At 49.6% G+C, this 26,822-nt stretch overlaps 1 protein-coding gene across 1 annotated transcript in view; it reads left to right on the top strand.

The window, feature by feature from the left end:
• The first annotated feature begins 590 nt into the window (after positions 1–590).
• The window catches only part of Gnb5 (G protein subunit beta 5), a 31,522-nt gene continuing 5,290 nt past the window's right edge, over positions 591–26,822 (top strand). Inside the window, exons 1-8 of the mRNA XM_050127534.1 lie at positions 591–828; positions 11,674–11,810; positions 15,890–15,931; positions 16,767–16,843; positions 17,845–17,977; positions 19,558–19,701; positions 21,553–21,644; positions 24,285–24,333. Coding sequence (XP_049983491.1) covers positions 717–828; positions 11,674–11,810; positions 15,890–15,931; positions 16,767–16,843; positions 17,845–17,977; positions 19,558–19,701; positions 21,553–21,644; positions 24,285–24,333 — 786 coding nt within the window. The 5' untranslated portion in view covers positions 591–716. The remainder of the gene's footprint in view (positions 829–11,673; positions 11,811–15,889; positions 15,932–16,766; positions 16,844–17,844; positions 17,978–19,557; positions 19,702–21,552; positions 21,645–24,284; positions 24,334–26,822) is intronic.

The raw sequence follows: 26,822 nt of genomic DNA on the forward strand, positions 1-26,822 counted from the left end.
GTGTGTGTGTGTGTGTGTGTGTGTGGCGGGCGAGGTGGGGTGTCTAAAATTCCTTTCGGAGAAACTCCTGTGGGCATCAAAAGAGTCACCACGGAACCTAGGCCCAGAGAAGTGTAGGTGGAGAGGGGCCAATGCAGTCTGCACACTGCCACCAAATTCCCAAACTTTAAGGAAACACAAGCAAGACTTCATTCGAGAAGAAAGGACGCCCCAAGAAAGGACGCCCCTGACCCCAGCAGAGTGCGCCATAGACCCCTGCTTTTGTTGCCCCATCCCAGGGCCTAGGCAGCCAGAACTCATTTTTAAAAGAGCGTTCCTGGCTAATGAGTTGTAACAAGGATAGGTTTCTGACGCATCCTGCCCCAAGTCCCCGGGCATGCAGAGGGCTGGGCTGTATCTCTTCGCCTTCGCCAGGTTTCCCTGGAGCGAGGAAACCGGAGTTGGGATCAATGCTTGTTCTCCAGTTCCCCGCAGCCTCCACCCACGCCCGCCCCGCCCCCTACCCCGGCCTAGCCCTGCCTGGTTCTCAGGGAGGGCGCGGAGGGCGGAGCCAGGGAAGTCTGTCCCCGCAGCGGTTGCGTCACCGCCGAGGGGGCGGACCCGGGGAGGCGTTCGGGGTCACGGAGGCCACTGCTGCACCCGCCCTCTCGGCCAGCCCCCGCGTCGGTTCTCAGTCTCCCGCTTTGCGTTTCTCTCCCGGCTGCATCCCGACGAAGATGGCAACCGATGGGCTGCACGAGAACGAGACGCTGGCGTCGCTGAAGAGCGAGGCCGAGAGCCTCAAGGGCAAGCTGGAGGAGGAGCGGGCAAAGCTGCACGACGTGGAGCGTGAGTGCGAACTGGGGGTGAAAGGGAAGCTCTCGCGACCTTCCGAGGGGCTGGCGGACCCGCGTGGGACCGGTTCCACCGCCCGGGGTGGGAGGATGCTGAGCCCCTCCCAGGGGGCGGGTGGAGAGGCAGCCAGCAGGTGTACCGGGGCGGGACCGCTTTACTGTTCCTCGTTGGGACTCTGCCCCCACCCCGCCGCCCCCGTTAGGTCTTTTCTCCGCGCTCTGTTTCCCGTGTCTCCCTTGTCCGTGGGGGTAGGGAGCCTGACGGCGGAGGGAAGCGAGACGCTCTCTGCATCCATCCGTTCAGCTGGCAGCAGGCCCTTCAGAAGCGTTTGATGGATGCCGTGGTTGATATAAAAGGGCCAGCACGGTGTAAATAAACTTGCCAGCGTGCCCGCATCCCGGTTCATAACAGGGCTGGGACTCTGGGTTAGAGGAGGGTCCCCCTTCTCAGGGAGGGGTGGTCCTCCGCAGAGCTCAGAATGGGCATAGTGGTCTTACCCGCTCAACCCCCTTTGCTGAGCAAGGCTTGCCAGCATCCCCCCCCCCAACACACACACACATACACACACACACTTAATGTGCGGTCACACACACACTTAATGTGCGGTGTCCCCACCTTCCTAATTGGTCACAGACTTAAGTTCCATTTGGAGAAAAGAACTGGGTTTCAGTATGTGGTCTTTACTTGCTGGAAGAACAGAACTCTGGTGTGTCTTCTAGGGGCCTTCTCTTGTTAGAAGGGCAGCACGCCCCTGTGAGGTTTTGAAATGTATCCAGATGTATAGAAAGTTAAACTGTGAGTTATTTTTCTGGTAACAAGATCAGGTCTGGTGTAACTGCTTGGAGCTTTGAGGGACCCAGGCCTTCACACCTTTATATGTGGCATTTACCCAGCGACTCCAAGATGACTGCCACTGCACTAGACTTTGCCTCAGTATCCAAAGCAGGAAGAAGGGAGAGTGTGAACCCCAGGCTCTTTGCCTTCTTAGGGAGAAAGCAAAAGTTTTCCCAGAATTCCTCTCCTCCGGAGATTTCTATTTGTACTTCATTGGCCGGAACTAGGCCATGTGGCCCCTGCCAGGGAGTCTGGAGAAAAGGGAGTCAGGTTAAGCACGTTGCCACTCCAAAGTTGAGGAGAAGTAGAGAGTAAGTGTGAGCGGCCTGGCACGGGTCTCGTCCTTCCCTTTCCTGAGCCTGTGTGCTGCAGATGGTGATGTTGTCTCAAGCTTGGTATAATGCCTCAGACTCCTCTGTTTGACATCTGAGGAAATGGAGACACTGCTTAGCCCTGTTGCTTGAGGGTTCTTTTTGAAGTCCCTTGTGACATGAGCCCCTCACTCTAGCACAGCCCTGCTCCCCACCCGGGGAATCTTGTCTTGCATCCTCTCTGTCTCTGACTTCGTGTCCCACTCTGACCATAGTCTCTCCAGGATCCTCAGGAGCCCTGGCTCTCGCCTGGACTCCTCAGCCCTGTCCTGGCTTTCAGCCCTTCCCTGCCATCAGCACAGATATCTCGATCAACTTCCGAAAGTCTTGCTAAGAAACCCTGACTCTGTCTGGCACCCTGCCTCCTCCTCAGCCCTGGGTGGCTCCATACCTCCCCCACTTCCTCCTGCTGCTGAACCCCTGAAGCTGAAGAGGAAGCACCAGGAGGCCTCTGTGGCCAGGGGCTAAGTCACCCTACAGTGTCTTCAGGCTGCTCTCTACCCTGGCAATTGTCAGCCACTTACCATTCTGTGAAGGTCTCCAACCCTCTTCCTCCCCGACAAAAATGAAAGGTAGAGAGCCGGTCCCTGAGATTATAGACCCAACCCCCACGCACACCTGACCCCTCCTGCCTGGGGTCAGCCTCTTCCCATCCCTAGTCTTAGGGTCCCCCCACCTCAACTTTACTTTTTCCTCCATCTTTGCCCCCTGCCTCTCTGCCAACATTCTCTCCCCCTCCTTACACACGCACACACACACATATACACACACCTTTCCTTCACTCACACAGTTTGACAGCCCCTGGTGTCAGGCTCTGCTTGACTGGACCATAGAGATACTACAGTAAACAAGAATGATCCCTCCGAGGGCTTTGGTTCAGAGTCAGGTACTCGATAGATAAAATAAGTGCTGGGCTAGATGTGTGCTCTGGACAGAAGGGAGTGAGGGAGTGGGGATGAGCTATGGGGGCGCTCAGAAATCCCCCAGAACCTATGGCCCAGGGACTGTGGCCCAGTGCGGCTCCTAGAAAAGACCTTTGAAAACAGATTCCTTACCTGGATAAAGGACAGACTGTCGTGCGGAAGGAGTTTGAAACAAAATAGCAAAGCAAGGATGTGTGTGGCGTGGCGGGTCTCTTTGCCGTAGTGAGCCTACGCTGAGGTAGGGTAGTATGTGTGCTGTGCTGAGGGAAGCCTGGCCTGTCTGGAGAGGCATACACAGGGCCAGAGTTGGAGGTGGGGTTGCAGTGGGGAAGCTCTTGGGGTCTGGAGGGACACAGTGAGGTCTTGGGTGCTGTGTGTGCGTGCATGTATGTGTGCATGTGTATACATCTATGTATAGAGGCCTGAGGTCAGCCTCAGATTCTTGTTCCTGTCCGCTTTGCTTTTGTAGGCTAGACTGGTCAGTGACGTCCAGAGATTCCTCTTGTCTCTGCCTCCCCAGCACTGGGATGGCAAGCACGAGCCACTATGCCAACTTTATTTACTCTCAGGTCCTGATACATGTGCCATCTCCTCAGGCCTAGGACGTGAGCTTTCAAAAAGCCCAAGTGAACTGAACCACTGGCATGTTTGTTTTTTATATTTTTAGGTAACTTTTCAAATTTTTAATTGTGCATGTTCACTCCCACAGAACAAAGAAAGCTGTGAGGTATTGTTTAAGTCAGATTTCCTTTAAAGCCGCCAGTGGGGCCAGTGAGATGACCCAACAGGTTTTGGCCAAGTCTGAGGACCCTAGCTGTATCCCTAGGGCCATGTGGTTGAAGGAGAGACACACATACGATATGACACATGCACACACATACGATATGACACGTGCACACACATACGATATGACACGTGCACACACATACGATATGACACGTGCACACACATACGATATGACACACACGCACATATGATATGACACATGCACACATATGATGTGACATACGCATGCACATATGATATGACACATGCACACACATTCGATACGACACATGCATGCACATACGATAAGTAAACAAATCACTGTAGTTTTAAAAGAAATTTAAAGATTAACGAAACATCAATCCTGAGCTACAGCTCAGTTGGTGAAGGGCTTGCCTAGAATGCACAAGGCCCCAGGTTCCATTCTCTGCAGCACATAAACCAGGCATGCAGGCCTGTAATCCTAGCACTTGGAAGGTCAAAGCAAAGGATCAGAAGGTCAGGGTTATCCTCAGCTACAAAATGAGTTTGAGGCCAGCCTGGGCTGCAAAAAACTCTATTCAAAAACGACATAAATCTTTAATTAATTAATAAAGAAATAAATTTAAAAAAACAGATATATAAATAAATATATTTAAGTCTGTGTTGTAGACAGAGATGAGAAGTCTGGAAGGGAATGAGCAACTCCTGAATCGGAATCTGACCTCAGCCCCATAGCTTTAACACTCAGACCAGTGTCTTAAAACTTCATTCCCAGCCAGATACTCGGCCAGCATGATGTGCCCGAAGTAGCCCAAATGACTTGTATACCAGGAAGTAGCCTGCCTCAGTTGTGCAGCCAGGAGCTCCTACTGCCCTAACCTCCTGCAGGGTTCTTCTCCCTGGAGCCCCACCCTACCCTATCTGCTGATGCCGAGGGTGCCCTTGCTTCTATTTACAGTCATGCAGCTATGGCTTGTGTTGGCTTCCTACGCACACCACGCTGCACAGACTTCCATGGTCTGATAGCTGTTAGCTCGGAATCAGAAGTCTAAATGGGTCAGTGGCTTCAGAGGCTCTGGGAGAACCATTCCCCACATCCTGAGGTCATTGTGATCCTCTGCTTACAGTTTGTGTTCTTGGTGTCTAGAGGCTGTTCCGTGGCTCAGAGGCCACTTTATTCTGACCACTGCTTCTGGCACCGCCCTCTCTGGCTCAGTCTGCTGTCTCCCATGAAAAAGACCCTTAGGGTTACACTGAGTCTACCCAGATCACAGTAACATCCTCACAGATGCAAAGGCCCCTTGCCTCAGAAGGCGACGTCTTCATGGTTTCCAAGGCTGTGAGCCTCATCGGGAGCCATGGATTCAGCCCGCCAACAGCCCTTAGATCAAAGAGGATCCCCTTCTCCAGCCTCAGGCCCCAGATTCAAAGAGGGCTCTTCTACCTCCCATTTGAGATGTGAACACATCTGAGTCCCAGGAGGGCAGAGGAAGACACTCAGGCTGGCATCACCAGAGCTGCTGGAGGGCAGCCAGGGAAAGTTTCCGGTACAGGTCTCCCCTCTCCACGTCTCACTGTGTTCTAGACAGCAGAGATGCTTTTTTTTTTTTTTTTGTCTGTTTGTTTGTTTGTCTTTAAAGGCGTGCGCCACCACCGCCCGGCCTAGTACTGAATATTTTATTTTATTTATTTATTTGTTTATTTATTTATTTATTTTGGGGGGTATTTATTTATTATTTATACAGTATTCTGTCTGCTTGTATGCCTGCAAACCAAAAGAGGGCACCAGACCTCATTACAGATAGTTGTGAGCCACCATGTGGTTGCTGGAAATTGAACTCAGGACCTTTGGAAGAACAGGCAATGCTCTTAACCGCTGAGCCATCTCTCCAGCCCGATGCTTTTTGTTAAAGTAGCAAAATGGTAAAGACCAAGTACTGGTCAGTATGCCCACCTTGGTCTAGTCAGTGCAGAAGGGACGTATGTTCTCTCGAGAGGGCTCTGGGATGCGGAGAGGCTTCACTTAAGACCCATCCCTCATGTGCTGTGGGACGGATTGATTCGGGGTGGCGTCAAGACAAGAGGAGGAAGGTGGACACAACTCAACAATAGAGTCCCAGAGTTAGCGCGAGGAACGTTCCAGAAGCCGGGCTGACAGTGGGAAGTACTGGCAAGTCATAGCATCCTGGGCTGTGGGCACTTTATCCAGAGTCCCAGCTCCTTAACTGCAAAGGCAAATTTATGTAATTTTTCAATGCACAAATCCAGGTTCCATTTGGGTTAATCACAGGGTTTGCCAGGCAGGACAGCTGACTTTTCTGTCCACTGTACATGTGCTTTTGTGGAAGGTTTTACTCTCACGCTGTAGTTGGAGGCCTGCACCAATATGATCTTGTGGCTTCCGGGGAGATCCAGGCAAATCTAGACAGACCTGAAGCAAGTGTGTCAATAGCTTAGCGTGTTCTGAGGAAATACAGCCCCAGGACCCAGGCCGAGAGAAAGCTGCTGTCCCTCCCTGCAGATGGGCTCCTCCTGCCTCCTGCCTGCCCTGCCTTCTAGAGAGGGAGCAGAAAGCCAGGCTGCCCTCCATTTCCTGCCCTCTTCCTCTGCTGTGCGGTTATAGCTTGGGGCGAGCTCTCGAGGGAAAGCAAGTGTTTCTGATGGGTCCCCCACAGTCCCCACACTCACGGGGGCGGGCAGTTAGATAAAGCAGAGGAGGTGAAGCTTTGCGGCCCCCACCTGCAGGCTCCTCTTCGCCGTACGTTGTGGATTACTTCCACGTTTATAGTTCTGTAAGCACTCTTGAGATTGTATTAAATGCATTGAGACACATTTCATATTCATTCCAATAGTTCCTCCTGTTACGTACCACAGGAGCTGTTTTGGAGAGAGAGCTGAGAGACAGGCTCCCGTGTATCTCATCCTGGTCTCTAACTAGGTAACTGAGGATGACCTTGAACTTCTGGTCCTCCTGCCTGTGCCTCCTACATGCCAGGATTCCAGGTGTGCACCCCACAGCCGGTTAGTCAGTATTGCTGATGGGAGATTAGTCTCCCAGAGCGAGAGATTATTCCCGGATCCCAGCTAGATGACTATAATACTTTGATTTCAGGGTGTACAGCAGAGGCTCAGGGGAGCCTGATGGCTTCCATGGAATTGAAAATGCTGTCCTTCCGTTAGCCTCCTCCTCCCCTGAGATGTAAGGGAGCAGGTGTGGCTCAGTGGCCTTCACCCTTGCTGGTGTGGCCAGCCTGGGTCCCAGCCACCCTCCCTCGTGATTTCATCTGGAGCGCAGCACAGGGCCTGGTTCCTGAAGGAGCTGCATCCCTGCGGCTGCAGCATTCTGATCTGAAGTCTCGTAACCAGACAGAGGTCAAGCTAGGGCCAAACCGTCTCTTGACTAACCCTGTGACCCACTGATCTGGTTCCCATATGGGAATCCATGGTTAGGGTGTCTCCCATGCCTGAGTGTCATTGTCCTTGATTTTCCGAAGACTCACAGCCATTTTGAGTAAAGTTGATCCCCCTGTTGAAGGTGTATGCCTGTTCTCAAGGGCCAGAGTATGTGTAGAGAAAGTCCTCGGCCCCTCTGAGGTTTGGCTTCCTCACCTGCAGAACTTTAAAACTGTTTGCAAGCTGTTGTGCGAAGTCCTCCGCCCAGCCCCAATGCAATATACGCGGGGTATTGTTTACATATACCAAAAGTCTTGGTGTGGCAGCACGTGTCTGAGGAAGAGAGAAAGGAAGGAAAGGAGGGGGGTGGAGGAAGGGAGGTTCCCATCTGTCTTTCCCTTATCCCAGTTCTCATGCCTCCTTTAAATTCAGGGGCTAATGACATTACCCTTGACAGCCTGTCAGTAAGTAGTTGTATAGCATCCTTTGGCTCCCTGACCTCATATGACAACCTGTTAGTCACTGTCACACTACAGAGTGCTTGATGCCAGGGTGTTGGCAGTAACGGTAGTAGACCTTGGGCACGGGTCAGGGAACAGGTTCCTTTGGCTCAGCTTCTAGGCTGTTGCAGGCATGTCGTAGAGGGACCACAGGAGTGTGGTACAGCAAGCACTGTGGTCCCTGCAGAGGACTCTGCCTAAGAGAGGAGTCACCTGGCCAGGTTCCTCCCCAGTGTCATCAGTATCCCATGCTGCAGCCAGGGACAGTCATAGACAGACAGATCTGCATCACTCCATGACAGTGCACCAACAGGCTGCCGTCCGTGGGTAACAGCTGTTACGAGGTGCAGACATTACATCTCTCTGCTCTCTGTGATGAGTCCCCTTGCTGCTCCTGATTACGTCACACCTTTGGGCCTTTGCTTTTGCTTTCCTTAGTTGAGAATGCCCATTGTGAGCCTCTTACATAGTCTCATTCTCTGAACACCCTAAAGCCCAATGTGGCCTCTTGCTGTCTCTGCGCCTTCTTTTCTGGTTTAGCAAGGGTCCCCTTTGTTCCAGGCTTCAGTAGCTCTCGAGAGGAGCTGATAAGGGACCAAGCCTTCAGGAGGAGAGATGGAAGGCAGATGGCTGTGTGTGGCTAAGACAGGGTTCTTAGTCCCAGGAGGCTCAAGCAGAACACACCGCTGTCTCCCTGAAGCTTGCTTGCTGGCCAAATCTCCTAACCAGGTAGCATTCCTATTGTAGAAACCAGCGTGTTCATCGCTTCTTTAAAAGATATATACACCACTTCCTGGAGGAACAGTCTGTCAGGAGGCAAAGGAGAAGTCATTCCTGCTTCCAGCCCAACCCACAAATACATATTTAGCTCATTTCCAAATTTTCTTTTATTTCCTGATAGTTAATTTTTTGTAATCCTTTAATTCAATGCTTGCAAGATTTGGCAGATAGAGGCAGGATGGAGTGGGCTGGGAGTGAATCCGTGTGGGAAGGGAAGACGCAAAGAGAAAGGATAATTGATAGTTGGGGTGTGTTAAAATTGAAGTTATATAACAAGGGCCCTCTTTTAGTTGCTGAAACGTCTTGTTTTTTTTTTTTTTTTTTTCAAAGGGATCTTGGAAAACTAGCCTTCCTCTAAAGCTGAAGCAAGAGAAGCTGCAGTGGTATGGGAATGTGGATCGATATAAAATATTAAACAGAACTACAGAGATGGCTCAGGGGTTAAGAGCGCTGACTGCTCTTCCAGACAGAGCCCAAATCAGTTCCCAGCACCCACCTGGCAGCTCACCACAATCTGTAACTCCAGGGGACCTGACGCCCTCTTCTAGCCCCTGCAGGCACTGCATGCACTTGGTGCACATACATAGATGTAGGCAGACACATAAAAATAAATAAGTCTTTAAAGAAATTAAATAGGACGTGTTCCCTACCAGTGGGGGTTTGTGTAAAAGGCCTGTAAGAATTCAGAAAATTAAGTCTGTTTTTTGCCTTTTCCAGTATGCCTTGTGAGGACTGTGTCTGCAGGAGGCTGGTGGTGTCCTTTTTTGGTGGGGGCTTCAGCCTGAGCACTGGGATGGCATTTTGTAATGTACAAAAGAATTTACCATTCAGATTTTCTTTCATTTGAGTATTTTTGCTTCATTTGTTTGTTTTGTTTGGGGGCCAGGTTCTCACTATATAGCTCTACCTGGTCTCATGCTCACAGAGATCTACCTGCCTGGGCCTAGGGGGTGGGGGGCTGGGATTACAGATGTGCCCCACCATGCTGAAACATTGGGGCTTTCATTGGGACTTCTCTGCTCTTTCTTCTCAAGGGGCACTAACAGGGATCAGACTTTCTTGGAGAAATGACTGGTTTCATGATTGGTGTAGTGCAGGAAGCCTGAACTGGGGACCCCTAAAGATAATAAGATGCTGCAGGAAGCCACAAGAACCTGCATGGTGGGGCTTCTCCTGGGCCATGAGGACAATTTGGGCATTGGAATGCAGCACAGAAACGCCAAGAGTGTCGCTCAGAGCAAAGTTCTTTCCTGGGACACCCAAGGCTGAAGATGTAGCTTGGTGGTAGAGTGCTCGCCTGGTGCGTGCAAAGCCCTTGGCTCATTCCCAGGGTGGGGAAAAGAAGTCATAGGAAATGACCTATGACCTGGCCTGGACAGTGGGACCCACAGAGGCCCCGCCGCTGTCACCAACACATCAAGAGGACCAGGTAGGGAAAGCAGCCAATGCGTGTGGAAGGAAGGATGGGCTCAGGAAAACCACCAGTCGTCAGCAGCAGTGCGGGAATGGCTGTCAGAGCGTGCTTCCGTGAGCGTGTTGTTGGAGCTGGGGGTAAAGCTCAGCTGGCAGCGTGCTCGCCTCCGTGGACAAGGCGCCACATAGACCAGGCAGGGGGCCACATGTCTGTCTCCCCAGCGCTGGGGAGGGAGAGGCAGGAACATCTGAAATTCAAGGTCATCTTCAGCTATGTAGCAAATTTGAGACCAGCCTGAGCTAAGTGAGACCCTCTTTTTCATGATAGAAGGTGAAATGGTAACTGGTGGACCACCTTCACCAAGTGGTCAAAGTCACCATCAATGGCAGAGCGACAGATGGTAGCAGGTGCCTCTAAAAATCTCCCTGTGGGGTTCCTGATAAGAGTCCCTGGGCAGAATCTCATCACGAGTGAGCAGACAGGGACCGGAGAGCCCCGAGGGATACACTGAATGACCTGAAGCTTGCCTTTGCTGCAAAGGGTGGTGTTGGGTAGCGCAGCTCGGCAATGCCAGACGGCTCTTTGCACCCAGAGGGAAGGTAAAATCACTAGAAGCGAGGCAGGGAAGATGTCCATGAGGGACCCAGTTGTCACAGCCCTGGCCTCCAGCCATAGATCAGCCTGCCCCTGCTTCCTCCTATGGAGGAGTAGCTCAACAGCCAACCACCCTGACTGCAGGAACCAGGGCTTCCCTGAGCTACACCCCTCCTTCTTCCTGCTTGCCAAAAGGCTCAGGAGCCCAGGTCTTTCCTGGCTCAACCACTAACCAACAAGAGAGTGGTCCCTTCAGCCGCCTCCCGTGGAGAGGAGTCTGAACCCTGCTGCCCTTTGTCTCCCGTGGCTCTTCCTCTCCTCGCGTGTCTTGGCGCCAGCCACGCCTCTCTAAGCTCATTGAGCTATTTCTTGGCCTCAGGAAAAGGACACAGGTCCCAGCCCCCAAGAAACAGACTGCGTGGGGAGGAAATCTGACCTGGTAGAGTGACGTCATGAGCAGGTTCTGTCCAGACTTTGAGGACAGTGTTGATTTATCTTCAGCAGCCTCACACGGTCATCATTTGATCAGCACTTGTACGATGATTCCTGCAGCTCCCACCATGCCCCGGGCTTTGCCAGGCACAGGGACAGTTACATTCAGCTTACTGCCAGGCAGCAAGGTACACAGTGTGGGGTGGTTTTGATGAAGTCAGCTTCCCTTGTGAGCAGAAAGCAGTAGAGTCTGGGGATGGATGGTTCCCTCGGTAAAGTACTAAGACCTGAGTTCAGTCCCCAGCACCCCGTAAAACTGCCTGGTGTGGTGGCATGTGCTCGTAACCCCAGCGCTATGGAGACTAGAGACACGAGGATCCCTGGCCAGTTCACCCAGCCCAATTGGTGACTTCCAGGCCAAGTGAAAGACCCTGTCTCAAATATTGTTCCTGAGGATGACACCTGAGGTTGTCTTCTGGCGCACGCACAAACACACACACACACACACACACACGCGCGCGCGCGCGCGCACCCCGAAAGGCAAAATCCTCAAGTTCCAGCCTGGCTCCCAGCAAGTCTGTGTAAGCCTCGGTCTCTGCCTGTTCCACAGAGACAGCAGCCTTACCTGTTGTTTCCTCCGCCTGTCTCTCAGGGCCAAGAGGAAAGTCTACATAGTGCTCTAGAAATATCAAGTGGTCCCGTGCTACCTCTACTCTCTAACCTTAGAAGAAAGCGTTGCAAGGCCTAAACATCAAGAAGAGGACGCTAGGGAGCCGGAGACTTTCCTGGGGCCACTGTGGCCCGGAGCCTGGCCCTGGGAGACAGAACTGATTGTAGCCTTGTCCTTGCAGTGCACCAGGTGGCTGAGCGGGTGGAAGCCCTGGGCCAGTTCGTCATGAAGACCAGAAGGACCCTCAAAGGCCACGGCAACAAAGTCCTGTGCATGGATTGGTGCAAAGACAAGCGGAGGATCGTGAGCTCCTCACAGGTACCGCACGAGGTTATCACATCCACTCGGGGTGAGCTTAGATCACACAGCTCAGAAGGAAACAGCCGTCCGGTCCTCTTTATGACCTTGCCTACTCTCCAAGGGATGTGAGCGAGTTAATCTTCCTGCAGCGCTGAAGCCGTATGTCAGTGCTGGAGCCCTTGTCTGGCAAGCAGTACCTTGGGGTTGATCCCCAGCACTGGGCAGACAGATGCTCCAGCACCCTGGGGAATGTCACTGGCTTTGAATTAGTGATGGAAGAAATCCTCTAGACTCTGTCTGACTCCTTTGATGGCACATTCAGAATCATTTCTCCCTAAGCATATCACGGTCTCCTTTGTGAGTGAAGCCATTTTTAAAGGTCTTTCCCCACCTCAAGGGGGCCATAAATGATTGAGATCCCACTAATGGCTTTTTCCATTATAAAAGTGTAGTTCTTTAAAACAGGGTCTCAGTATGTAGTTCCGGTTGGCCTGGAAATTGCTAAGTAGACCAGGATGGCCTTGAACTTAGATCCACCTCCCTCTGCCTCCTGAGCATTGGGATTAAAGGTGTGTGCCACCACACCTCAGTGGCTTATTGATTCTTAATGTGCTTAATAATAAGAAATTTATGTAACTATTTGAAATACATAGTTTCCTGTATAGCTTATGCAGTTTATTTTTATATCTTATATGTCCCTTGCTGCATAAACACATCACCCCAAAGCTGAGATAGAAGATTCAGCTCTGAGGTCCAGCACTTGCCAGACGAGCACAAAGCCTTGGGTTCCATCCCCAACACTGAACTAAATTACCCCCAAATGAGGCAGCCTTGCACAAGGGCGTCATATGTCACAGGATTTCTGAGAGTTGGACACCTGGGCATTGCTTCTTACTCCACTGTGAGGTTGCTGAAGATGTAGGTGTGAGTACAGTTGGCTGTTTGTGTGACGCCTCTCAGGATGCCTTGCTCACACGGCCATTGGCAGCTGACCTCCCTTACAGCAGGTTACCCAAGAGAGGGAAGCAGAAGCAGACAGAGCTCTTTTGTGACCTAGCCTTGGAACTGGCCTTCCTTTTTTTCCTATCATGTCATATTGGGCACATAGAACATCTCTGATAAAATAAGGAGGGAAACTGACTCCTTCAGCTTAATAATTAATTGTATGTATAGTTTTAGGTTAGATATTGCCTTAGTTAGGTTTCTATGGCTGTGATAAAGCACTAGCACCAAAAGCTACTTGGGGGAGGGTGTGGTATTCCAGTTTACCTGCTCCAATCACAGTCGGCCATGAAGGAGATGCAAGGCAGCAACTCAGGACGTGAACCTGAAGGCAGGCACCGAAACAGGCTATGAAGGATCACTGTGTACTGACTTGCTCCTAGACTCAAGCCACCTCCGTGCCTCAGCCGCTGTCCTTGGTGGTAGTTTCGTGGTACTGGCATCTCCAAAACATTGGTTTCTCCACTGCAACGTGGCTGCACCTTCCCCAGTAACCTCTTCAGGGCCTGTAACACTGCTGCATGGTGCTTAACTTCCCAGCACCTCAGAGATGGAGGCAGGAGGATCAGGAGTTCAAGGTCATCCTTGGTTACCTGAATTTAAGAGAAGCCTGGGCTACATATGACCTTGTCTCAAACAAACAAAAACTTATGAATCTATATATTCTATAGACCAGACTCAGATAGATAGGTAGATAGATAGATAGATAGATAGATAGATAGATAGATAGATAGATAGATGATATATATAGTATGTATATAATATAATGCATATATATGTATATATACATATATATACACACACACATATATAAAGGTTTCACCACACATCTGGATCTGGCTCACCTCTTCCAGACAAGAGTTTATCTTACCTTAATAACCTTTGTAGGTATAAAATTGTACATGTGCTGGAGTGGAAAACATTTGTATTGCTTTTGCAGAGGACCCAGGTTCAGTTCCCATCACCCACTTCAGGTAGCTCACAGTGTTCTATAATACCAGCTCCAGGGGATGTAGTGACCTCCTTTGGCCTGTGTGGACACTACACTCACATGCACATATGCACACTCTCTCTCTCCTTTCCTGTCTCTCTCTCTCTCTCCCTCTCTCATACACACACCCAAATACGTAAGTGAAATCTTTTTAAAAGAGAGTGTGCATGCTCCAGTGACCCACCTGCTGTGGCATCTGTCAGTCGCATGCTGGATAGGACAAGTGTCATTAGTGTGACGTATAGATCTAGCATGTCATGTTGTGCTTGCTTTTATTTTATACCAGTAACAAATCTATCACCCATACATATTAAAAATACCAGAGAATAGAGCTGAGTTTTGACTCGCGTTTCAATCATTACCTTAATTAAATTTTATTTACTGTTTAGTTTAGTTTTGTTTTTTTTTTTAGACAAGGTCTTAACTTTAACTTTATAGGCTAAACTGTCCTCATACATTCAATCCCCCTGCCTCATCCCCTCAAGTGTCCTACCCACCTTACCATTTTAGTGCCTTTTTGCCTGGTCTTTTTTTTTTTTTTTTTAAAGAGTTATTTATTTATTACGTATACAGTATTCTCAGTATTCTGTCTACAGGCCAGAAGAGGGCACCAGATCTCATTACAGATGGTTGTGAGCCACCATGTGGTTGCTGGGAATTGAACTCAGGACCTTTGGAAGAGCAGGCAGTGCTCTTAACCGCTGAGCCATCTCTCCAGCCCTGCCTAGTCTTTTCTTATATGAAGAAGTTGCTACTTAGCTATTTGACTTTTAAATCTTTGCATGCATACGAAGTGTGGGGGATTTGCTGTCACTCACCGGCTGCCTTTTTAAAAGACAGGGTCTCCTGTTCCCAGGCTGGCCTCAAAATAACTGTTACCTTGGATAACCTTGAACTTCTGACCCTCCTGCCTCCCCCTCCCAAGTGCTAAGATTACGGATGTGCTCCCCCACTCCCAGTTTGTGGATCACTGAGAACCGAACCCAAGGCTTCATACATGCCAGGCAAGCACCCCAGTGACGCAGCTACACCCCAACCCCTCGTGTGCCACTCTTACTGGAGAAGGAAGGGGAGGCAAGGCCACATGGCCCCTTCTGAGTACACCCCATGCAACCCCTCTGCTCGAGAGAGACACGGGGATGTGGGTGGAAGTGTTGGGTGGAAGCTGGAAACACTGAAGATTCTGGAACAGTCTTTGGATTATCAGCAACTTTCTGCCTTTAACAAAGGAGATTAATCACCCTGATGAGTAGGAATAGGGGTTGTGGGTGGAGGTAAGTTCTCTCCAGGTATGTGGGCGCCTGGCAAGTACACCAGCTTGTGGAAGATCACAGTTTGATGGGACTCCAGAGTGCAGAGTGGGTAGGCGGTGGGAAATGGCAGGCAGTGAGGCGGAGGAAATCACCACGTTGACTCTGTATCCCTGTCTGCAATGTGGGCTCTAGGTGCCGCCGAGGCCCCTGGTGTGCAGGCTCAGAGCCCCTGTCCTGTGGTGAGTGGTTGGCTTTTCTAATCCATCCTGTGCGAACTGTTTGACCATTTAGGCAGAAGTTAGAGACAGACACCTGAGCCCAGGGACCTTAAAAGGCCCCAGACTATGCACTTCTGCCGCAGACACTCGGCATTATCCTGGCTTCTCCCACCAGATGTGGTGGGGAAAGGATCTGTCACTTTGCCATCTGCTCTTGCTTCTGCCCTGAGAAGTATTTCCTAGCCCATTTCCCTGTCTCGTTCACCACCTGAACTTCCAAATGGCTTGAGGGATTAAAAAGTTGAGCCTGAACCAGGCACGGTGGTACGCGCCTCTAAGCCCAGCCAGCACTCACAAAGCAGGCAGATCCAACGTTCAAGGTCATCCTGAGCTACAGGTCAAGGTCAAAGCCAACCCAGACAAAAAAATGTCAGGAGAGCCGAGCCTTCACAGAGCTCTCTGGAAAACCCAGTCCCACTCCCTCCCTAAGTGGAAGGGTCTTGATCATCCTGGATTCCAGCTGCCTCCCTCGCTGTCCATGAGGACACGGGGTTCCACGGACTTCTAGGCCATTTCTGGTAAGAACGCACTGGCAGGTGCCCACTCCTGAACTGTTGTTTCTTCTCTCTCCAGGATGGGAAGGTGATTGTGTGGGATTCCTTCACGACTAACAAGGTGAGGTGTCCCTCCCCACCACATCCTGGGCCTCGGGTTCCCAGCCTTACTGCCCTCTAGGACCCCTGTGAATGCCATGAAAACAGCAACTCTGCCAGCGCCCCCAGCCTCACTCCCTAGAGGACCACAATCCCAGACCAGACAGGCACAGTGAGAGAAACCTGCCAATCCCCTACACTTGACCGTGTTTGCTATTTTCCTTCTGAGTGATCATGAAGAGGATCAAAATTCTGTCTTCTCTCCCATCTCTACCTCTAGCCAGAGCCCACGGCACTATAGAAATGCGCACATATAGTAAGGAAGGATGCTACTTCCGGATCAGACCAACACTGTGGCGTGGGCTCCAAGGCAGGAGTGCTCTTGACGCACACACCTCAAGTAGATCAAGTAAGGTTAGACTGTTTCCACAAGGTAAAGACCAGAACCCTAAATGCAGGCATGGATGCAGGCCGGGGCCCACAGCATTCGTACAAGATAGTGCCATATGCTAAGTGTGGGCGTCCGTATCTGTCTGGAAAGAAAGGCTTGTTTCTCACCGTAGGAAAGGGAACCCGAGTGCATAGTGTACATTATTAAACATGTTAGTAGATGCGGTCAGCAGCCGAGGCATACCTTGGTCAAGTGAGGGCCATTTTCCAGGACAGTCACTAGTGGTCAGGCCCCCGGCAAATGGTTTGTTCTGGACGGCTGAGCCCCCTCGACAGTGCGAAGCCCACTTTGTGAAGCCCTTGCCACTGCCTTGTAAACAGTGACAAGCCAGTAGAGCCCCTGGTGTTTGTATTAAGGCCTGTGTGGAAGTGCCTGTTACTCACTGCTGACTGTACTAATGTTTCAGGAGCACGCTGTCACCATGCCCTGCACGTGGGTGATGGCGTGCGCTTACGCTCCGTCGGGATGTGCCATCGCTTGTGGGTAAGTTTCCCAAAAGTCCATTAGCCACAAAATAATGTTTTGCTTTGTATAGTCAAGAATTCCAAAATCCAAATGATCCAAAAACATTTCTGACACAGGCCTGTACTTTCCCACCGAGACAGGCTTTCTCTGTGCAGTCCTAGCTAACCTGGAACTCACTCTGTAGACCTGGCCAGCCTCGAACTCAGAGATCTCAGTCCTTTCTAACCATGAAAAACAATTAAGTTCAGCATGAGCAGCCCTTAGAAACAGCTGGCCAAGAGCTGTCGTGAACAACAAAAAGCAGTCAGAAGTCCAAGCTCAGTGGATAAAGGAATGTGAGGGCCTGAGTTCAGACCCCGTCACCCACATGAAAACCTGGACAGAGGCCCACAGATGGCTCAGAGAGTAACTGAGCTTGCTGTGCAAGCTGGTGACCTGAGTCCGTCCCTGGGTCCCACTGTGGATGGAGAGACCTGACTCCTGAAAGTGGAGCTCTGACTCCACATGTGTGCTGTGGTACATTCCTCTCCCTCCCTCTGTCTCTCTCTCTCTCAGTCTCTGTCTCTGTCTCTGTCTCTGTCTCTCTCTCTCTCTCTCTCTCTCTCTCTCTCTCTCTCTCTGTCTCTCTCTGTCTCTCTCTCTCTCTCTCTCTCTCTCTCTCTCTCTCTCTCTCTCTCTCTGTCTCTCTCTCTCTCTCTCTCTCTCTCTCTCTCTGTCTCTTTGGGGGAGATATAAATGTGTACCTTGATCTATATAGAATTAAATACCATGTCTGCATCTAGATAGTTCTGCGTTTGCTCCCACACACTTGTTTGTGGATCCAAAAGAATTCCCAGTTTCATATTTGTGGGTTTGTTTCCGTTTGACTATAAATTAGAAGATCTTCAGAGTCAAAGCGGAGAGGTTTTAATGTAAGATGCTGCTGAAAAAAAAAGTTTGCAAAGTCAGTACAGACGAGAAAGGATGCATGTCGCTTGTCCTTCCGTGTCAGCCTTTGGTTCCTCTGTCTTCTGTGCCAGGGGTCTGGATAATAAGTGTTCCGTGTATCCACTGACATTTGACAAAAATGAGAACATGGCTGCCAAGAAGAAGTCTGTCGCTATGCACACAAACTACCTGTCTGCCTGTAGCTTCACCAACTCGGACATGCAGGTAAGTGCTCACATTACCCCTGGGCACCCCCTTGCAGCAGGTAAGTGCTCACACTACCTCGGGGTACCCCCTTGCAGCAGGTAAGTGCTCGCATTACCCCTGGGCACCCCCTTGCAGCAGGTAAGTGCTCGCATTACCCCGGAGCACCCCCTTGCAGAACACATCTGGTAACTGCAGGGTAAGGCGTGCCCTGTGTGCTGCAGGCTCCAGAGGTTGTTTCTCCTTGGTCACTGTTCTTAATAAAATCAGAAAGGAAAACCAGGAGTACTGGGGTAGAGTTAAACTGCTGATGCAGTGAGCACTCTGCTTCTGTTGCATGAAGGCCAGAGTGCAGCCTGTAACGCAGACAGCATAGCATTCCACAGCTGCTGGGCTTCAGGGCTGTGCACTGCATGCATCTCCCTGTCCGTGTTTTACACTTTCATTTTTACATTTCTTTTCAGATTTATTTTATGTATATTAAGTCTTTGCCTGCTTGTATGTCTGTGTACCAAACGCATGCAGTGCCCACAGAGGCCAGAAGAGGGCATCAGATCCCCTGCAGGAAACCACACACCCCCACCACCACTCCCCCCCTTCTTCTCTGCAAGAGCAGCCAGTGCTCTTAGTCTCTGAGCCATCTCTCCAGCCCTTACACTCTAATCTTAAAAAAATAAGAGTTGAGGCTGGAGAAATGACCTCATAACTAGCTAGGTATCCCAATAGACGCCTATAACTCCAGCTATCTGACTCCTAATTTTGACTTCTGCTCTCAAAGGCACACACACATTATTTTCCTCCCTCGCACACACACATAAATTTTTTTAAAAGCCTTTTAATTTAAAAAAAAAAGGCAAGAACAAAATGTTATGGGCATCATTAAGTCTGTGCCCTGTCTTGCCACAGCCAGGGCACAACTCTAACACGCCGACTGCATGTCTTTGTCGGGTTGTGACTGCTCTCATAGTTGAGTCAGCCATACAGACCTGCACGGCAGGCAGGAGCCTGGTTTAGGACCTGGTAGTGCTGGACTGGAAGCCCAGCAAGCCGAGGGTCTTCAAGTGAGACCTGGTGATCAAGCTATTAACCTTGGTAAGTAAGTTATTATATGGCTGGCTCTGACCTCCAGGAAGAGTATTTCCTGGAGCAAGCAGATAGGTGTGTGTGTGTGTGTGTGTGTGTGTGTGTGTGTGTGTGTCCATGAATGTGTTCACGTGCATACATGTGCATACATGTGGAGGGCAGAGGGCAGACTCAGTTGTTGATCCTTATGAGCCATCTGCCATATTTTTTGAGACTGGATCTCTCATTAGGCCTCGGGGCTCCCCAGTTAGGATAGGATGGTCGTCCAGCAAGACCTGGGACCCATCTGTCTTAATCACAAGTATGGACCACTGCAGGGCTCCAACTCAGGTCTTCATGCTTGTCGGGCAAGCACTTTACAAAACAAACAAATAACAAAAAAACCTCTCGCACACTCTGACTTTCCACCTATAGGAGAGACTTCTCAGCATTTGCCCTCTGTGTGTGTGTGTGTTTCTATATTTTGTGGAAGGTTAAGTCTTCAGCAACCTTCCCCAACGCTCTCTTTCTTCACACAGATCCTGACAGCCAGCGGTGATGGGACATGCGCCCTGTGGGATGTGGAGAGCGGACAGCTGCTGCAGAGCTTCCATGGCCATGGGGCTGACGTCCTCTGCTTGGACCTGGCCCCCTCAGAAACTGGAAACACCTTCGTGTCTGGGGTAAAGACAAGGAAAATCTCTGGGGTCTTCTATCCACTAGGGAGGTAGATGCTGGCAGTTCTTTGTCCTCGGGTCTGGTCCTGTCTCTTTCCTGGAACTGTTCAGCTCGCTGGAATGGAGATCTGGAATGTTCTGTTTGAATGCTGCTGCTCGGGGCTCAATTGCAGGCCACTGAGCGTGTACAATGCCTGTTAAGAGGAGCTAGTGCTGGCATATCACTAGGCTGCCGGGGGTGGGAGAGACACAGGAAACACTCCCATCCCACATCTCTTGGTCACCATCCTTCTCTCGCCCTTGGGTGCAGGAAACAGAAGGGGAACTATAGGACTCAGCATCCATGGACCCTAACTGGTTTCATCTAGGAGCTTAGCATACTTCACGATAGCACTCGTTGCCCTTTAGATGAAAGAGTATGTAGCATATGTTGTGTAGCTGGGAGGGATGCCAGCTCCCAAACCTGCCTCCCCTGGTCAGGAGACGGTGGTAATTTCTGTAGCCAAATGCCACAAAGCTCTCTACTGCGAGCTGCCCGGGGAACAGCCTTGGGAGACAAGCCATTAAGAGCCTCCCATTGCTCATGGGGAGAGATCCTGATTTTCTTCTCGTTTTGGCCGTCCATACATGCCTTCCCCCTGTGCCTTTGTATAACTGCATCGTCCCTGCTCCACCACACTGCTCTCTTGAAGTGACCACTCTCTCTGTAGGCTATATTGTCTCTGCATACGTGAGCTCCATTCACCTTAGCGTCCACTAGGAGGTTGGAGATACTTGAATTGTATTGTCTCGGTCCTCAGTGAAACTCTCAGGGCGCTATACCCCAGGACAGGTGCTCTTAAGATGTCACTGGACCTCTTTATACCTTTGAAGCCAACTAACTGGAATGCTTTAAGCTATCAATTCATCTAACTGTTGAGAGAATGCCTTTTGCTATTCAGGCTCTGGGAATTTATCAAAGAGCTCCCAGCATCTTGATAGCAAAATATGGAAAATTTTTTGCTTATGGTTTATGAATGACTCAGAGAGAGCATGTAGTTTTCAGGGTTGAGGCAGAAGGCCCGGGGGGGGGTGGCTTTCCACCTGTTCAATGGCAGGCCTATGAAGAGGCCCTGGACAGCTGTTTCCCAGGTTAACGTGATGCTGAGGCACAGGTGACCCAAAGGAACCCTATATCTAATTCTGCTGAGGGTTGGCTCTGCAGTTCCAACAAAGCTGAGGCTCTTGGATGCTCGTTTTTTGTTTTTGTTTTTAATTAATTAATTTATTTATCTATTTATTTTTACAACATTCTGTCTGTGTATATACCTGCAGGCCAGAAGAGGGCATCAGACCTCATTACAGATAGTTGTGAGCCACCATGAGGTTGCTGGGAATTGAACTCAGGACCTTTGGAAGAGCAGGCAACGCTCTTAACCTCTGAGCCATCTCTCCAGCCCCGGCTGCTCGGTTTTGATGTCACCAACTTATCCGTTAGTGTCAACAGCCTGGGCTCCCCCACCCCCACTACATGCACCAACATCTGCTTGCTTTGGGCTTAGGGAAGGGAAAGGAGAAAATGGAAGAGAAGTGAAGGAGAGTGAAAAGCCCGGGAGGAAAGAGGGAGGAAACCCTGAAGGTCTTGCTCCAACTCAGAGATGCACAAAAGAGGGAAAGACACTAAGGGTGTGTGTCTGTGTGTCTGTGTGTGTGTGTTTGTGTGTGTCTGTGTGTGAAGAAACCTACCCACTCTTCTATCCCGAGATCCCTTGATTCTGCCTCCTCAGCCTCACTGGGTGGAGGCGCTTGTTCAGGCTCATCCCTGTCTGTATATGGTACTTGCAGTGGATAACTAACCGGGCGGTCTTCTGTTTGCAGGGTTGTGACAAGAAGGCCATGGTGTGGGACATGCGCTCTGGCCAGTGTGTGCAAGCCTTTGAAACTCATGAATCTGATGTCAACAGTGTCCGGTCAGTGAGCAAAATGCATGAGACTCTCTGTCCTGGGCCTTTACTGGGGCCTAGATCACACACACACACACACACACACACACACGCACGCACGCGTGCACGTATGTACACGCACACATCCCAGAGGTTACCTGAAGAGAGAGGGCTCCTCAACAGGAAAGGTTCCAGGTTCCAGGAACACTTAATCTACTTGCTTTAGAGCAACCTATATCCTCCCTGAGTGAGCCAGTATTTCTTGACCATTCTTCAGATACTTAATAGGTGTATACATCATGCAAGGCATTTCCTCAGAAGTCGGATTACAGCATGATAGACAAGGCCTCTGTTACCCTTCAGGAAACAAACCAGACTTAAGAAGATACACACATATACAACGAGGTGAAAATAGAACAGGGGTATGAGTGGATGGGCTGCTTCTTAGAGGGCCACTGCCTCTGAGAAGGTGATTTTTAGTTGAAGAGCCAGGCTTTCGAATTGTTAAAGAAGGGCATCAGGGTGGGATGAGCCACACTGTAAGAGCCCTGTGCCCAGGGAGCCCCAGTCTCTAATCGGGACCGTCAGCGGTGGCCCATTTGTTTAGACAGGGAAGGCTAGAGAAAGTGTAGAGGGAGCTGGGCAGAAGCTGCATGGGGCTACTTCAGTTAAGAAAACCCTAGACAGTTTGTTTGGTAGAGAGCTCTATGAGGTTCCAGAAAAGAGTTAGGACTTCACATGTTCAGAAGGTGCCACAGCCATGGCTAAATATAAAACATCTTTCTGCTCAGAGTCCTAAGAATTGCCATTGTTCTTGATGAGAAAACACCAGACATGCTCCTCTGAGTTCAGTTTCCTGCATCCTCGTCAGGTGACCCCCAACTGCCTCTGATTCCAGCTCCGGGAAACCCAATACTCTCTTCGGACACTTGCACTCACATGATCATAACCTAACACACACATACACCACACACACACACACACACACACACACAACACACACACGTGTTTTAAAAAGAACCCACGTAATATAGTCACACCATGGTGTGGGGCAGACAGAGCTAAGCATCGTGGGCATTTTCCTTCCAGCATTTCTGTTCTCATCCTCTTGAGTCAGAACTTTATAAAATCAAGCTTACTGGAGCCAGGGGAAGAAGGCTCATTTGGTAAATCACTTGAGGACCCAACTTCAATCTCTTAACCACTGAGCCATCTCTCCAAATGCCCTCCAACTTCTATCTCTATCAACCACATTAAAATGCATAGTAGCAGGTGGCTATAATCCCAGCCCTGAGGAGGCAGAGATAAGAGACTTCCTGGGGCTGAGTAGCCAGCCAATCTAGCCTGACTGTTAACTCCAGGTCACTGACAACCCCACTCAAAAGTGGAGGGTCGCATTACACAGGCCCAGAATTTTACATTGTATAGTGGCCAGAATTTTAGGCTATAATTGGCACCCGCCGCACAGAAGGTGGTCACCCCGCCTTTTGAGACAAAACTGATGCCATCCTGAACAAAGGGTCAGGATAATGTCGTTCTGCTCCTTCTTTGTAATTTGGGAGGTCACCTGGGAAAGAGGTATTAGTCTATCCTGAGATTGACAACTGAAAGTGTCCTCCACCTTCTAGATGCACACACACACACCTTCACAAATATATGCATTAAAAAAAATAACAAAGTTTCCAATTCATTAGTATTTTTAATTATAATCTCCCCATGGACAAACTGTGGGGTGGAGGCCATTTATAACCAGAAAGAAGATGCTTTGAAAGAGGTGGGGATGCCTCTGAGTGTGGGCAGAGTGAAGGGCTTAAAGACACTTACTTGTTCATGGGATGCTGTGCTGGGAGAATGCTTAACTAGTGTACCCAGAGTTCTCTCTCTAGCGTGGCATAGAACCAAATGTTGCAGCTCACTCCTGTATTCTCAGAACAGAACAGAACAGAGGAGGTGGAGGCAGGATGATCACAAGTTCAAGGTCATTCACCTACAGAGTTCAAGACTAGCCTGGGCTACGTGAGACCCCCATCTATAATAATAAATACCCTACTCCACTCCTGCTTCGGTTTATAATCTAGCATCTATACTCCGTGCTGAGCACTGTGACAGTGGGAACAGCCACAGCCACCGTTCCTTGATTGCTTTTTATTTGATAGCATTGCCGATTCTTGGGACTCCCTGCCCTGTTAGATCTTCACCCAGAAGACAGGCTTTATTACCCTCACTTTTCAGATGAGGAAACCAGGCTGGGAAAGTTGATGTCCCTGCCCAAAGCACTGCACGTCGTGACGGTGCTAGTGGCTGTGGCTCTGTCCATCTGACTGTTGTGCCTGTGCTCTGAGCCACACTTGGGGAATCAGGTGCATCCCAGGGCTCCTGCTTTGTTGCGTGTCCACAGTGAATGTGGGTTATGGCATTTGGCTCTCAGCACACCTCTCTGTAAGGCAGTCCGCTGTCCCGGGTTTGCTGGAGGAACATGAGGGGCTGGTGGGCACACCACATGAGACTCCCCTCTAGCTTGTGCAAGAGTCCTCCTGAGTCCCAGAAGTGCAGCTTCTGGGTAGGAGACCCTGAGCCAGGATGCCTTCCCAGGGATTCTAGGGGCTGGGGTCGGTGGCTGGGGGTGGCTGCTCCCCATAACAGACTTTCTGCCAACTTTCTCTGCAGATACTACCCCAGTGGAGATGCCTTTGCTTCTGGGTCCGATGATGCAACGGTATGTTTCTCAGTCATTGAGAGCCCTTTCAAGGCAGAGAGAATAGCTTGTTTTTGCTTTCTTTCTTTATTTACTTGCAAAGGTGGCAGGGTATTTTATTTAAAACAAAGCAACAAAAGGGACCAGGAAAGCACCAGGCTTTAATTTTTTTTTCAAATTTGATTTGAGTATTTTTATGCGTATGGATGTTTTACCTGTTTGTGTGTCTATGCACCACATGTATGTTTGGTGCCCTTGGAGACCAGAAGAGGGCACTAGGATGCCCTGAGACTGGAGTTACAGGTGTGAGCCCCCATCTGGGTGTTTGAAACCTGATCCTCTGGATTAGCAAGCAGCCTGTGATCTTGACAGCGGTGGAGCCACATCTCCAACCCTTTAGCTTTGTTTGTTTGTTTTTGTTTTCCAAGACAAGGTTTCTCTATGGAGCAGCTCAGACTGTCATGGAACTCACTTTGTAGACCAGGCTGGCCTCAGACTCATGGAGAGTCACCTGCCTCTGACTCCCAAGTGCTGGAATTACAGGCATGCCCCACCACCGCCTGGCACTTTATTTAATCAACTTGTTTTTTGGTCACAGAAGTCATGTGTAGTCACTGAAAAAAAAATAAAGAAAATTAAATTACTCTCCTTTCCTAAGGAAAGCCACACAGAGTTTAAGGAACCCTGAATGCTCTTTCTCTTTGTCAACACAATGTCTCTTTGTAGATTTATCTTTCTCACTGGACCACAGCTTGTACACATTCTGCTGGGCTGAACAAGCACTTTTCGCTTGTGTATATTCTCTCTCTCTCTCTCTCTCTCTCTCTCTCTCTCTCTCTCTCTCTCTCTCTTTTTTCGAGACAGGGTTTCTCTGTAGCTTTTGGTTCCTGTCCTGGAACTAGCTCTTCTAGACCAGGCTGGCCTCGAACTCACAGAGATCCGCCTGCCTCTGCCTCCCGAGTGCTGGGATTAAAGGTGTGCACCACCACTGCCCGGCTCGTGTATTCTCTTAATAATCGTCTGGCATTTCATGTTATTGGCATGCGGTTGTGTGCTCAAAGAGCCTTCAATCTGGAGGGAGCTCTTCCTAAGGTTTCCCCCTGTTAAGAACACTGCCATAAAGCCCAGCATGGTGGTACAGGGCTTGCAACCACAGCACAAGGGAGGTGGAAGTAAGAGGGAGAACATGAGAGAGTTCAAGATCATCCTCAGCCACGTAAAGTTCACAGCCAGCCTGGGCTACAAAGCAATAGACCTTGCTATCAGTGAATATTTTCAGTCCTCTGACTGTTTAAACTCTCGGACATTGGTCACTTGCCTAAAAACAGATTCACTCCTCACGGATTCGTTACGAGGGGCAAATTATGTTGACGTGTTTTTAAGAGAAAGCATAATGTCATTTATTGTTGTTCTTAAAAATATCAAATAGGGGAGAGGCAGGGAGGGGAGCAGAGAAAAATGTAGAGCTCAATAAAAATCAATAAAAAAATATTAAATAGCCTATTAAATAATAGGCTTCACTCTGAGCTTCTGCTATGGAAGACATTACGAGAGAAATTAATGCATTTTAGTAACAACGAAAATCTTAGGGCTGAAGAGATGGCTCGGAGTTTAAGAGAGCTTGCTACCCTCCCATAGGACCCAAGTTTAATTCCCAGGTTCCATGTCAGGTGACTTACAACCTCCTGTAACTCCAGTTCTGGGGAATCTGACACCCTCTTCTGTCCTCCTCACACACCCATCCACATGTGCACTCATACACACACACATGCACGTGCACACACACATGTCCATATTCGTCCATATTCACATAAGTAATAAAATATTTTTTTAAAAAAAACCCTTATGTGTCAAAAATATGTAAATTTTGGCCATGCCATTTCCTGGAAATAATTCTATTCCAGGGGTTCTGCTCCTAAGCTAATGTAACTTTATTTCCGACATCAACATGTATATAAAGATTTTTACATAAAAAGGTTCATTACATGGCTATGGGCAGTTCTATTGTTACTGCCCAGCCCATTGCCCCTTGTAATATATTCAGAAACCAGTTTTCTTCCCACAAAAATGTTCATCATAGAATTATGTATAAAAGAAAAAAATTAGTCATAAGAAAAACATTTAGCTGGCCCTGGCCTAGCAGATTGAGACATAGCCACGTGGAGAATATTGGACAGACATGTAAATCATCTTCTTTGAAGACTAATTCTGCAAGTGCTTACCACGCAGTGTTGACAGAGACGGCAGTGGGACGCTAACCCTGTCTGCTTCCACACTTAGGGTTTCTGTTGCTGTGATGTAACACCGTGACCAAACGCAAGTCGGGAAGGAAATGGTTTATTTAATTTACACTTTCATATCACACTGTTCAGCATCAAAGGAAGTCAGGACAGGAACTCAAACAGGTCAGGACCCTGGGGCAGGAGCTGGCCCAGGCCATGGAGGGAAGCTGCTTATTGGCTTGCTTCTCATAGCTTGCTCAGCCTGCTTTTTTATACAACCCAGGACCA

This window comes from Alexandromys fortis, unplaced genomic scaffold (assembly GCF_014885135.2).
Source record: "Alexandromys fortis isolate MF-2015 unplaced genomic scaffold, M_Fortis_MF-2015_v1.1 scaffold_22, whole genome shotgun sequence".
Lineage (NCBI taxonomy): Eukaryota > Metazoa > Chordata > Mammalia > Rodentia > Cricetidae > Alexandromys > Alexandromys fortis.